Source organism: Rattus norvegicus, chromosome 9 (genome assembly GCF_021556685.1).
Source record: "Rattus norvegicus strain SHRSP/BbbUtx chromosome 9, alternate assembly SHRSP_T2T, whole genome shotgun sequence".
NCBI lineage: Eukaryota > Metazoa > Chordata > Mammalia > Rodentia > Muridae > Rattus > Rattus norvegicus.
In genome coordinates, this window is record NC_141542.1 from 5,614,052 (window position 1) to 5,628,587 (window position 14,536).

At 44.5% G+C, this 14,536-nt stretch overlaps 1 protein-coding gene across 11 annotated transcripts in view; it reads left to right on the plus strand.

Moving 5' to 3' along the window:
• Positions 1 to 14,536, plus strand: part of Uxs1 (UDP-glucuronate decarboxylase 1) — a 77,338-nt gene that overhangs the window by 41,561 nt on the left and 21,241 nt on the right. For all 11 annotated transcript variants that reach the window (XM_087564719.1, XM_087564720.1, XM_087564722.1 and 8 more), the window contains 3 exons: positions 6,553 to 6,657; positions 10,409 to 10,468; positions 12,979 to 13,100. In XM_087564719.1, coding sequence (XP_087420845.1) covers positions 6,553 to 6,657; positions 10,409 to 10,468; positions 12,979 to 13,100 — 287 coding nt within the window. The remainder of the gene's footprint in view (positions 1 to 6,552; positions 6,658 to 10,408; positions 10,469 to 12,978; positions 13,101 to 14,536) is intronic.

Genomic DNA, 14,536 nt, shown 5'->3' on the forward strand with positions numbered 1-14,536 from the left:
ACACAGACACATGGGGAGTAGGGCCTGTGAGCATCCAGGCAGAGTGCCATTGTGCAGTCCCAAAGCCAAAAAGCAAAGACTTGGCGTTGGAGCCTTTGCACATGGCCAGCCAGAAGTGCTTAAATGATATTAAAACTTTCCTCTGAAGTTCTGTGGTGTGCTAGTGAGAACTGCCTCTCAGAAACCTAGCATCATGCTCTTGCTAATCCAACAGTGGCACAGGAGCTGAGTAGTGTCGTATTCACTTCCCTTAACAGTGCAAAACCCAGTCTATCTGGACCCTGCCAGTCAGGAATCCTGCTTGGGTTGTTGGTAGTAAAAGGCTTCTGCAGCCACACCCACCCACACCACCACACTACCACCACCGAATGTGAATACATTTCTCGGGTTGAGGATTTGGCCCAGTGGTAGAATGCTTGCCTAGCAAGTGCAAGGCCCCGGGTTCGGTTCCCAGCTCCAAATTAAAAAAAAAAAGAAAGGAAGGAAGAAAGAAAGAGAGAGAGAGAGAGAGAGAGAGAGAGAGAGAGAGAGAGAGAGAAAGGTGAATACATTTCTCCGTGTGAAACAGTGTATTGAGGCTATGTAGAATTTATGTGTGTTTTTCATAAATGCCTTTGTTGGAATTTTATCTCAGTACAACAGTCTTAAATATGAGTTATACAAATGACACTCCATCTCCTTCATGTATAAACTGACAAGACTCCATGGTATGGTCAAGGGGAAGGTTTTTATTGTTAGAGAGAGAGAGAGAGAGAGAGAGAGAGAGAGAGAGAGAGAGAGAACAGCCAGAGGCATCTGAAAGAGTTCAGAGCAGTAGACAAACATGGCCTGCAGACATGGAGTGGGATGGGATAGCCAGTGAGCTAAAGGAGTTTAATGTAGGGAGAAGGTAAAAGGAGCTAGGATGCTAACTTGGACTGAGGGTGTCTGCAGGTCAGCTTGTGCTTTGGAATGCTAATGGACACCACAGGTGGCCATTTGTCCCTTCTGACTTTGGGGTGGAGTTTCCTTTGGACCTGACAGTCAGGGTTTGGTGGCTTGGTATCTCTCACTTCTATATTGAATACTGTCTTTAGAAAAAGGTGTTAGTTAGCAAATGAATTTTGGTAATTCCATGTAAAACCAGTGTCTCATTCAACAGCAGCAGAAAAGGCATTCTTTACAAGCTCACTCAGTGCTGTGAGACTACACTCAAAGTAAACCAGGCAGGAAGATATCATGGGAAGTTAAGTGTCTCAAAGATGAATGACCCACATCTTCATAATGTGGGCATTCAGCTGGAGCTGGGGAGGTAGCCTAGTGAGTAAGACTGTTTACTCTGCAATCCTGAGGACCTGGGTGTCCTCAAGTCATATGCCTCTGCCCCCAGTAATTGGGGTGGAGACAGACAGATCCCCAAAACTCACTGTCCAGGCAGCTTAGCCCAGACAACAGTCAGAGACCTCACTCAAGGCAACAAAGTGAAGCATGATATAGAGAGATGTGCAAGAACCTGCTCTGGCCTCTGCGAGTGCACACACACAATTTGCACACTCATGTTTGTGTATTACATGCAACAGACATACAAGTTGATCAAAAATTTAGTTTCTTATATATAATTAGTAAAGAACTCTTGAAGGGGAGACAAATACTTTTCCTTTTTTTTTTTTATTCTTTCCTAGTGATGAAAATAAAGACTATGTGTTAAAGGAAATTTGGAAACCAATCAAAAACTGAGGAGAAAACTACCTTGAATCCTCATTTCAGAAATGAATCTATTGTTAACATCTAACTTCTACAAGCAGGTGTGAAGGGCAGTAAAATTACATAGTTCTCATTTATGCAAAATTAAAAATAAATGTTGTGAACAGTCTCTTACATTTCCAGTCCCAACTGGACCTTGGAAACTTCTGTGTCTGTTAGTAACCAGCTAATATAAATGGATATTTCACACCTGGTCTTTCTTCAGGAAGCAGCCTCTGCCATCGGTCTGCATCTCATCTTCCAAGGGCTTTCATACATAGAAAGCTACTTAATTTTTAAAGTAGGTGCTTAGTGTTCTGTTGTGTTGCCTTACTACATCTCTCTATTAAAAAAAACAAAAACAAAAAGAAACACGTTTCTCTCACGTGTGTGTTATTACAGAGTCATGTGAACATAGTACAGCCTTATTCTCTTAGTTGGCAATTGAAACTGCAGAAACCCGCTTCAGAACACCATCCTTTGTGCCTCTGGAATAATCTAACTAGGATTCTGTTTATGCTCCTGAGGCAGAGAGCCTGTACTTTGGTAGAAGCTCCTCCATTTTGGTTTTCCAGTAGCTGCATAAACAGATTTAGAGAGCAGCACTTCTACAGTGCTCAAAAAACAGTAACATCCATGAAAGAGCACCGGAGAGAAGGGGAGAGTGAAGGGGCAGCCCTGTCTGCTGTTCGAGCTCAGCTCTCTCTGTGCTCATTCAGTTCTCTTCCATTACACCAAGCCTCAGCAACCCCTTGCCAAACACTTCAGTGCTGGGAGAGACCATGGGGAGACACTAAGAAAGGGCAAGAAGTCAGAGACCTAGGCTATTTCTCATGGGCACTCAGGCTGAAAGGCAGCCTTGGAAAGTGTTTGCAGAGGGGCCTGGCTCCTTGGTGATGTAAGCATTAGGGCCATGTTTTGCTCATGAGAATACTTCAGTTAATTATATTTATGAATTAATGTCTCAACTTTGATTTCACACTCAAGTGTGAAAATATACTGAAGGAGGTGGTAGATCTCAGATGCCCTGTCTGTTTAATTTGCAGCAGAGGGCTTCATGCAGAATTGTAGACATATGAGAAAGAGAACCCTGAAAAGCCCAGCCTCCACCCCAGGCTCAGTTCAAGTTCTGTTTGACAGGAATCCCACTCACTGAGCTGAGAGGAATGTGAAAGGTTATACATCTGGAATTGTGTTTTCACTGTAAATGCTGCTGTCAAGGATGGGCTACACTGTGGAATTCCATGTTATAAGCACATTCACAACAGCAACACCCCCACCCACACCCCCCATTCCTGTGCTAGTTGGTTTTGTGTCAGGTTGATAGAAGCTAGAGTGGCTTGAGAAGAGGGAACCTCGCTTGAGAAAATACCCCACCAAATTGGCCTTTGGGTAAGACTGTGGGGCATTTTCTTGATAGGTGATTAATGTTGTAAGGCCCAGCTTATTGTGGGCAGTACTGTCCCTGGGCTGGTGGGCATAGGTACTGTAAGAAAGCAAGCTGAGTAAGTCCTGAAGAGGAACAAGCCACTTAAAGCACTGTTCCTCCATGGCCTCTGTATCAGTTACCCTCTCCAGGTTCCTATCTTGAATTCCTGCCCTGACTTCCTTCAGTGAGGGACTGTGGTGTGGAAATGTAAGATAAAATAAACCCTTTCCTCCTCAAGTTGCTTTTGGTCATAGTGTTTTATACAGTCATAGAAACCCCAGCTAAGACAGTATCTATGGAGGATGGTTCCAGATTCCCAAGGATACAGCAGCTACAGATTCCACACAGAAGCTGTGCACATCCACTTGGCACTTAGTATTATATACACTATGATTACTGTGACTCAGTTGCTATAGTGGAATCATAGCCAGGAAAGGCTTCATGTGTTCAGTGCAGATGCAGTCGTGGGGATAGTTTTAACTTATGGTTGGTCTGGTTTGTGGATACAGAACCTGTGGAAATGAGGCTTTGTTTCTGCCATGTCTTTGATTTGGAGTGTTGAAAGCTTTCCTTATGCATATATTCACAGAGAGTCATAGACTTCAGTGTCATGGTGCAGTCCTTAACCAGTGTGTACCAGTCCTGCTCATAAGCATGGACACTATCCCAAAGGAACTTCAGTGCCACTTGGGACAGTAAGAACTTCAGTAAGTCAAGAGGAGCCTGTCATTCTGCAGTTGGCTGTATAAGTGTGTCTCTGGGGAGAGACAGTGCCTGACTTCTCTTGTGACTTCTGAAAATGGCTGTGGGCTCTCTTCAGGTGCTTTGAGATGCACAGTGTCTCTTCTTGCGTCTGCAGGGCACACAGGAAGCTCCTTTTGTTGCTATTTGTGTCCCCCGTCCCCTGGCAACCTCAGTGCCCTCCTGCTCTACTCTTCCCAGACTAACCTCTCGGGAGGCGGGCCTGATGATCAGAGGTCTCTCAGGAGTTTTTTCCTCTGGGTTCTTTTTCCTAGCTAAGATCACAGCTCATAACCTTGTAAATGCAAAGGCTCAGGGCACTGGCAGCCCACGTCCAGAGATAGCACAGAGCAGTGGGCTAAGTGGGTGAATTGACAGGCCTCTCTCCACTTCCAGTCTGAGTGTTGTGCTCATTCTTCCTGTGCTTGGAGCTCACAGCTAACATGTACTCGGGCTTTTATCTGGACGTTGAGCGTCAAACACTTCGCAGCTTCATTTACATTCCAGAGCCAGCTATTAATATCGCTTGTGGCATCTCACATTTGTACTTGTTTACTCCTACTCTGGTTTCCTTCTCTTCATAATTCCTTAGCAGACTAAGTATGTCAATAGAGCCTGTGTAATGCCCTTTTTGGGATAGGATCAGGGGTGCTGCAGACACTGAGAGGCAGAATACATTTGCACAGGGAAGTAGGCTGTGTATGTAGAACCTGGATTTTCATGCAGTTTTCAGGTTCTCCTTAAGTGGGCCACTTCATCTAAGTTCTGCTTAATCAGAATTCCTGATATAGGGTATTCTTCATCTTTCAGGGCTAACCTGTCAGATGGCAGAAAAACAAACCAGATGGACTAGCATTTGGGGTGTGTGGAAAAGACCTAGTTTATGTCTCATATCTCCACTCTCTTAACTTTGCAGTTCCCAGAGCCCTGGGCTGAAGCACTGAGGGAGGACTATGTGCTTTCTGTTGACGGTTTTCAGGACTACCAAGGGATTGTGTTGATCCCTGCAGTGGAGCTTGGGACTCTGCATTTGTAGTCTAAGGTCACTACTGTGTGGAGGTGGGAAAACAAACTACAGTGCCCAAGTAGTTTGTTGATTTGTTAGACAAATCAGATGACAGTTGAAGTCATTGGCTAGCACCATGAGTAGTCAGCCACAAGAGGGATTATATCTGACTGAGGGCAGCAGGAAATTTCTCATACAAACTGGCGTCAGGGTGAGTCTTGAAGAAAGTGGGCTGGAGTGATAGGAAAGAGGGCAGCTTCATGACTTCATTTGATGCAAGGAAATGCTTTGGGCTCATCAGATACGCTCTCCCTCTTAGTTTATAAGATGCACCCACCGTCCTAGTTCCCCAGTCCACCCTTTTAAGACATGGTTTTACACAGCCCAGGCTAACTTTAATTTTCCTCTGTAGCTGAGGTACATAGAGGTAATCCAGGCCTCTGGGAATTACATGCAGGAGGATCAGAAGTTCATGGCTCAGTGGCTAAGAGCACTGACTGCTCTTCCAGAGGTCTTGAGTTCAAATCCCAGCAACCACATGGTGGCTCACAACCGTCTGTAATGGGATCTGATGCCCTCCTCTGGTGTGTCTGAGGACAGCAACAGTGTCTCTCACATACATAAATAAGTCTTTTAAAACAAGGTTCAAGGTCCTGAGCTACACTAGACTCTGTCAAAAACAAACAAACAAACAACACACCTCCCACGGACACACAAACAAACAACACACCTCCCATAGACAAACAAACAAACAATACACCTCCCATAGACACACAAACAAACAACACACCTCCCACAGACACACAAACAACACACCTCCCACAGACAAACAAACAAACAACACACCTCCCACAGACAAACAAATGAAACGTCAAATTAGTAATGAATCTGAGGTGTTTCTGGCAGTGCTTGCCCAGGTGTCATTGTGCAGCCTCACTGTAGCCTTGATCTGAACACACAGCATGCACATTGCACTGCAGTGCCAACCATGCCAGCTAATGTGCAGATGTGAAGTTATTTATTGTATGTTATAAACATTTCTTTTACTGCTCAGTTTTCTCCTTATGGCATAATATTTTTCTATCTCCAGTGCAGAATTATCAAATATTATGGATTATAATAGGATGTCTGATTTTAAAAATTGCTATATGGGTAGCTGTGTGTGTACAGTTATATATTTATACAGTTTTATATACTTATATATCTGTGAATATATAATGTGTATTATATATTTAAGTACATTTCCACTTAGAGTTAAGCCAGAGTTTCCAAAATTTTCAGAAATACCCTAAGCTCACTCTGTTTGACTGCACATCTGTGTGAAGCGGTGCTCTCCACAGTGGTTTCTGAAGTCAGAATCCCCATCGGCTCTGAAGCACTGAAGGTGCTCGTGCCCCACACTAACAGTATTCAGTAGATAAGCATGTTCATCATAGATTTACTTTCATTTTCAATAATCCCATAATTATATATGTACTAAAGAATTATTCTAAAATAAATTTATCTGTGGTTTATTGTTGGTGCTTGCTTTGTTTGAAGTTAAGAATGTGATTGGTTTCCAAATGGAACAAAATATTAGCAGGTAGAACTTCGGTGTGATTCAGAAACAAAAACATGTTCTTGGAACTGATATTCTTCTCTTTGTCTCCTTTAGTTGACCAGATCTACCATCTGGCTTCTCCAGCCTCCCCTCCAAACTACATGTACAACCCCATCAAGACCCTGAAGACAAATACAATTGGAACACTAAACATGTTGGGTCAGTATGCTGTCCTTTGTTTCTCTCCTCTTTGTGGAAATATTTTAAGAGATTTCAGAAGTACACAGAAGTCGGACTTCCCGCCCATAATGCATATTCCAAGACCCCTGTGAGTCTGTAACGTCAGATTGTACCAAATCTGTGACTGACTGTCTTTCCCATCCTAAGTCAGGACTTGAGCCCTGCCTGTGTCCTGAGCTTTTACAATGATAAAGCTAGTATGTCTTTCTCTTACCTTTATTTCTACTCCAGTATAAAATTCATTCTTAGATAGATCATTTCACCCTCAGTGTTATTGTTTTTCTTTCCTGAGTTGAGAGCATCTACTTTTTATCTGAAGGAAGGAAACATTCCTGGCTTCTTGTTGATATTGAGTCACAGAGAGTCACTGCTCTTAGGCCTTTGGGATATTACTAAGTTCTTAACTTAAACATGATTCTTCTGATGCCATCATAGTCAGTCCTTGATATGGACAGTGACTAACAAGTGGGTAGGATATACCACAAGAATATGTCTGACACAGAGGAAAATGGGTAATTCATACCATGGACAGGATAAAGCAGGATGGTACAAGTTATGTTCTTCATAACAGGGCACAGATACCAACTGTTTGGATTTTTTTTTTTTAATTTAAGATGTTTAGATTGATATTGAGTATCTACAGTGGTCATTGAAACTTGCTCAGTTCTATGGTTGGATCATCTGCTGGTTTGATTATGGCGTTTGCACCCTCCTCCACCTCTCTGTGGGGACCGTTTAATAGTTTCATAGTACGGCTTTTTGACATGGGGAAGGCACCTTTCTTTCCTGAATTGTGGTAACCAGTCTTCCATGGCTCTTTTCAATTCCCAGGGAGTGGAACAAGTACTTAATTCAAGAGCCAACTTGTTTTCCTTTTCTTTGTCCCTGAATCTAGGTCACCAGTGTCTAGGATTTTGGGGAGAGAGCAGCAGAGTGCTGGTGGCCCTGGTCTGGGGATGGGTAGTGTGGCCTTGCACCTAGGAAGGTTCACTGATCCACCTGGAAGGAGAAGGGGCCTGCATGGGAGTTTGGAGGATGAGCTCCTCCTCAGACTAATCTGAGGATTCACATTAGAATTAGGAGGTGAAAGGAAAGTATGAAGACAGGTGGCCACATGCAGAGTCACATGCTGCGTGCCCTAGAAGTAGATTATGTGTCTGGGGATGATGACATGTCCTTATGCTTACTTTAGACTTATTTGTGTTTTGGTGATTGCAAAGTGGAAGAAAAAAGCCACATTTTAATGTTGAATTGGAAAAATAGAAGTTAATAGAAATGTTGAAAACAGGTTGTATGGATAGATCTGGAAACAGCCCTAACTTAATTTAGGCAAAGCGTGAACCAAGGGTCTACAGGGCTGGAGGTTGGTTTCAAGTCTCATGGGCTGGATGTTTTGGAGGATTTGTTAGCTAAGATTTGCAGGGGACAGAAGCAGTGTGGTATAATTAGACAAGTAGAAAGGTCTATGGTAGACTTCGTGATTGCAGAGACTGAGAATCCCCCCCATTTGCTTTTCATCCACTGGAGACTAAGGAAAGCCTATATGGTGTAGTGCCTGAGAACTGGAGAATACTGGCATTTCCAGCCTGGTTCTGTGATGAAACATCATGACCAAAAGTAAGTTGGCTAATGCAGGAATTCAAACAGAACAGGAATCTAGGGACAGGAGCTGATGGAGAAACCATGGAGGGGTGCTACTTACTGGCTTGCTCCTCGTGGCTTGTTTAACCTGCTTTCTTATCACCAGCCCAGGGGTGGCACCACCCACAGTGGACTGACCCCCGCCCATCAATCAGTAAGACAATCTGACTGGAGTAATGCTTGGGTCAGCATCACGGTGCTACTGTGACATCTCATCTAGTTGTACCATTTGTGTGCTGTGTGCAGGGGAAAGAACAGCATCTCTCCTTTGTGCATTTGAATTTGCATATACAATTATCTCAACATCAAAAGGGTTTAAAATAAACAAACAAATAAAGCAAAAGGAAAAAAAAACCCTCAGGATCTTTCATTGCACTACTCTGTAAGACTCCACAGTGCTACACCGTAAGTCTGGGGGCACAGGTGTGTAGGAGGTAGCCTATGAATTCCAGCTGATGTATGGGAGTGGGCAGTCTCTGTGCTTGCCTTCAGAGCAGCCCCTGCTTTCACTCTTTGATTCCTTCCTTTCAGTTTGTTACTGAAAGGTCCTGCCATCTAGTATCTATCACATGCTGGTCAAGCTACCTATAATTGAACTACTCCAGCCCATTTGTCTCATCCTCCCCGCTCCCCCTTGTTTCATTCTTGACATTCATCTTGGAGGCTCCCTGCTACCCTCCCTGTGGCTCACTCATCCCTGGCTTTCTCCCACTGTTGCCCTTCAGCCTGTCATGGATGCATGCCTGGTCAGTCCCACTTGGCTATAATTCTTGGGCAGCAGTGTGGACTTCTGTTCCATGTCAGGGCCAGATACCATAGCCATCCTCTCATTGTCCTGGTGTACAGTAGTGGGAGACAGTGGGGGTGTGTCAGAGTTAAGTGAGGGTGATGGGCTTCTTCACTGTATGTTGGAAATCTGGGAAAAGTTTGGAGGACTTTCCGTGTTTGCTTGACTCCACACTTGGTAATGGTCTAGTTCTTCTATATGTGGGTAGTGAGTGCAGAAAACTGATTTGGGGATTATAGTGGCTATATCCTAGAAGGTGCCTGTATGTAGAACCTGGAAAAGGATACAGGTAGTTATCCAGGCAGGGTATGCAGAAGAGGTGGAAGGTGTGCCTAACATTTGGGAAGTCAAGATGAGAAGCAGTTGGGAGAGGTTATCTTACTAGGTAACCTGCCAGCGTGGTTACTTAAAAAAAATACGGGAAAGACAAAAGGTGATTCAGAGAAAACTATTCCAAACATAACAGGATTGGTGAGCATATGAACTCATAGAGACTGTAGCGGCACGCACAGGGCCTGCACAGGTTCAAGCAGGCAGGGTCCCAGCACTGAGCTCCTATCACAACCAGGAAACTGACTGATGTCTGCTAGCAGAGGAGAACTTCCTTTCCTCCACTTGGTTCTCACCAGCTATACTAACCTCCACTTGGTTCTCACCGGCTATACTAACCAAAGTCCTGCAGGAAAGGGCAACGCAAAGTGGGTTCAGTGAACTTTGTAGACTTTTCAATATTGTGTTTAGACATTTTATGTTCTATGTGTCTTTTGCTTGTATATTATTTCCAATTTTCTGTTCATATTGGTTTTGTTTTTGTGTGAATATCTGTGTTTTTTTCTTTTTTAGATTCTGGTTTGTTTGCTCACTTTATTTTTTAAAGACGCAGAGAAACTGTTGGATGGATAGGAAGGGTAGGGAGGAGCTGGGGGAAGTTGGAAGAGGGGAACTGCAATCAGAATATATTGCATGAATAAAAATTGTTTTTCAATTAAATCATATGAGGTAGCATTTTTGGAGTATAGTCTGTGCAGAACTCTTGAAATCACACTGTGCTCAACAGAGTCTGGATCTGGCCCTGTTTGCAGTTACCATGTTTCACCTGAACATTGCTCGTTTGAAGGATCCATTTGCAGTTTTCTTGTTGGTGGTTTTTCTTCATGTTCCATGGAAGGTGCACTAGGAGTAGATAATTTGGTAGATACTAAGGCACCTTCAAGACTAAAACATTGCTTACATTGGCCACACACACGTGTGTGCCTGCCTGTGTAAACTGGCTGTTTCTCTTATGATTTACACTTTCTACAGGACTGGCAAAGCGTGTGGGTGCCCGTCTGCTCCTAGCCTCCACATCTGAGGTATATGGAGGTGAGTGGTGGGGCCCCTGAAAAAGCCTCCTGACCCATGGGACTGTACCCTGTCGTAGGCAAGAGGGAACCAGCTTTCAGGATTCCACTTAAAGAGCCCAGCCGGTTAACACAGCCTCTTTTTTACTGCTACTTGGAGGCCTGGGTCAAGTCAGCTGTCTAGTAAGTATAAGGTTTTTATGATTCTGCAGAGGTGGCCATTTTCCTATTTGCTCTGAAAGCATTTCAGAGATTACCAAAATGAAGTTGCTTTTGTCTCTTGTTGGTGCAATTCTTCAGCGAGAGCAGTGAATACGGTGACCTGGGCTAGTGACATGGGCTCATTTCCTCACGTGTTACAGAAAGATTGCTAAAAGAAGCAGTAAAGATAGTGCCAGTCAACTCCAGGTCACATTTTTACCGACCCACCACCATCATGGTCCCTCCTGAGCTAGTCAGTACCCAGGAACTTGGAATGGAGTTTTTTTTTTTTTTTTTTTTTTTTAAAGGATTTATTTATTATATATGAGTACACTGTAGCTGTCTTCAGACACACCAGAAGAGGGCATCAGATCTCATTACAGATGGTTGTGAGCCACCATGTGGTTGCTGGGATTTGAACTCAGGACCTCTGGAAGAGCAGTCAGTGCTCTTAACCGCTGAGCCATCTCTCCAGCCCTGGAATGGAGTTTTAATTCGTGTTTGGTTCATATACACAGTCCAAAAACCAGCTGGCTGCAGGGTGTGCCTCTTCACAGGTACAGCGAGGAACCAGAACCTGGCATGATGTACTTTTTCTCTTTTTGCATTATTCTCCTGGACAAGGGAAATGAGGGTGTTAAGATGTGAAATTGGAAGAGACCATTTTTTGAAGTAAGTTTGCCAAGTAGGAAAACAACATAGCAACACAAATCCTACAGAAAGTAGTTGTAACTGCAGTGCATCCTCCTCTCTGAGGCTCTCGGCCATTAAAAGGGCAAAGCAGGTGCCCCAGCCTCGCCCTGTTCAGTGTCTGAAAGGCACAGTGTCAGCAGCCATTTGTGTATTTGGTAGGAGTTGTAAGCAATGAGGCTGGGGTGATTCCCGTGGTTCGGCACTTTCTGCACCAGTGCTGATAGAGCATTTGGGTTTTGTGAAGCCTCTGCCTTCCCTTGCAGCATCACAAAATGCTTATAAGAGGGTAAGGATTGGATTTTTTTATTTTGTCTTTAGAAACCGAATGCAGGGGCTGGGGATTTAGCTCAGTGGTAGAGCTCTTGCCTAGGAAGCGCAAGGCCCTGGGTTCGGTCCCCAGCTCCGAAAAAAAAGAACCAAAAAAAAAAAAAAGAAACCGAGTGCAGCACAGGCTGGGCTCCAGTTTGCTATCTAGCCCAGGTTAGCTTCCACTTGTGGTCCCCTGCCTCAGCCTTCCAACACCTGATTTTGGAAATAATTTCAATTAGACCTTTACATGTGTAGGCATATACAGATGCTCACTAATAAAAGCATGAACACATATGGGTATTCCATGTGCGGGTAGGTGCCCATGTATTTGTAATGGACAGAGAATAACTTTGGAGTCTGGTTCACTGGGGTGTAGAGTGCACTAAGTAGGGTGGGGAGGGCAACTGGCCAGCAGACCCCAGGAGGTTTGTAACCTCCTCAGGGCTGAGGTTACAAACGGGGGGCCATTGTGCTGAGCCTTTTTTCTTTTTTAGTTGCTTCTGGGGATAGAACTCAGGCCTTTGTGATTGCAAACTGAATACTTTATGGAGTCACCTTCTCAATCCTGGCCCTTTACTTCTGTAGCCCCTCCCACTAACTTTACCCCCATGGTTTTCTGAGGCAATTTTGTGAAGGAGATTTTTGAGAAGCTTGGCTCCCTGGGCATTCCAGCCCAGAATGGTGCCAAGACTGAATGGCTTAATGCTTGGCTTTCTTGTGTGCCAGAAATATATGACCGTCTCCTTTGGGATCTAACCTGTCAGAAGCTAGGAAAATGCCTGATCTTGGTCATATCTTTGTGTATGTAAATCATTAGTATTCTTTTTTAGGGAGTCTTTGCCTTGGACCTCTTGTCTCACGTGTACCTTGCCTCTCATGGGAGGACTTTCACTCAGGCCTTACTCTGCACTGTACACAGCTGCACAGTTGTAGCTGCTTCTTGACGGCTTCACTGGCTCAGATGCATGTGCCAAGGGTCCACCCATACATGCTCCTCTCCCTATCCCAACAAGCCTGGTGTCAAACCATGTGCCAAGTAAATTGGCCAGGAATTTATAACACAGAATTGCTCTATGTTTTTTTCCACATTTCTTAGGAGAGATTTATACATTTTATAGCATGGTTGGACACATACATATATGTAGGGAGAGCACCAGGTACCCTAGAACTTAGGGAGGCGGGCACAGAGCTCTGAGCTTCCCTCACTGGCATTTCTCTCTGTTTTTAAGTGTTCACCTATTCCATCATAAATAAACATTGCTTCTGGTAACGAACTAAGGGCTGGGTGAAGGACATAAATTAAGTCCATTTTCTCTTGCTTATTCACAGATCCTGAGGTCCACCCTCAAAGTGAGGACTACTGGGGCCACGTGAATCCCATAGGACCCCGAGCCTGCTATGACGAGGGCAAACGTGTTGCGGAAACCATGTGCTATGCCTACATGAAGCAGGTATTGGTCCATACTACAGGGCACTGTACACAGACGTGTGTTTACTGTACAGAAATAAACCCCAGGGCTTGACACCTGCTAGTGGGTGTTGGGAAGACCTGGTGTTTACTGTTACAGACAAGAGTGGTATTTCCAGCCATTTCTACCAATCTTCTGGTTTTCAAAAGGATAGGAACTTGTTTCTAGTACTGTGAGAGGCCAAGAACAGCATGCTTCCCTACTGCTATATTGTGCACCATCAGCTAACATCTGCCTCCTTTTCCACGGCCTCCAAGTTGGTATGGCTCACTTTTAATGTGTATTTACTATGCGTATGTGTGTATTTATGTTCCTGCGTGGGGCTGCATTGCATGTTCATGGAGGTATGGGGAACTTGCAGATCACCTGGTCTTTGGTAGCCAGCTTGCTCCAGATACCCTGTTTCCTCCTGTTGTGTGCTACGGTTGCAGGTGGGCTGTCATGCTCATCTGGTTTTTGGGCCAGGGACTCTGGATCTTATCATTGCATAGCATGCACTTTACCTAGCTATGATAGATTTTAAAAATCATCCTCTTTGATGTCTATCATATTCTATACATTTCCCTGTCTTTCCTACGTGCATCATCGTTACACTGGGTGCTTCCACCATGGCTGTCTCGTCTTGTTTGGGCATCATCTCACCCACAGACCAAGAGGCCAAGCTTCCCACACTGGCTCTACCATAGCATGAGTTGGAAATGGAGGGCACTCAGTTCTTCCCTCTGACTTCTGGTCTGGGCTTGTAGCTTTGGGCTGTTGCCTTGGGGGTGCAGTAGAAGGCAGGTCATTTGGCCAGGTGAAAACCCTGTACTTTCCCATTTTCTCACTAAACTTGTTTGTGCTTGGGACCAGCACGCTATGGTCCTCGGGAACTTTTCTTTGTTCATTCTTTATTTGTTTGTTTCTTTTTTCTTTTCTTTAATTGAAGCAGGACATGTAAGAAAATAACCATGGGCATAGATGTACTGTCCACCCTGGGAGTAGTATTGTCAGGCCCACATCTAGCCTGTGGGAAAGAGAGGAGGGCAATATGGGAGTACACTTGGCCCCTGACTACCATCAGTCATGCTTTTATGTAGATGATAATGCAGCATGATGGGCCTAGAGCACTTAGCTTCCTCAGTTTTAATACAAAGTAACTTATGTGGGTATCAGGCTCTAGACCTCTCTGCTCTGTTTCCCTGCCAGAGGTAGACTTGAGTTCTCACAGATGTAGCATAAGCCATGGTGTGGGCTTCCAGCTTTCAGTCCCTATTCTCCCTGTTGTAAATAGTAAACTCCCACAGGGGCATGTTGCTGTCACTCTGCCCCCGCTCTTGATCCTCCGGCACTTACTCTAAGCATGCAAGGTGACCCTTTAGAGAATGTAACCCATAGGACCTGTCACCAACCCCCTGCCCTGCTGGGCACCATGGTGT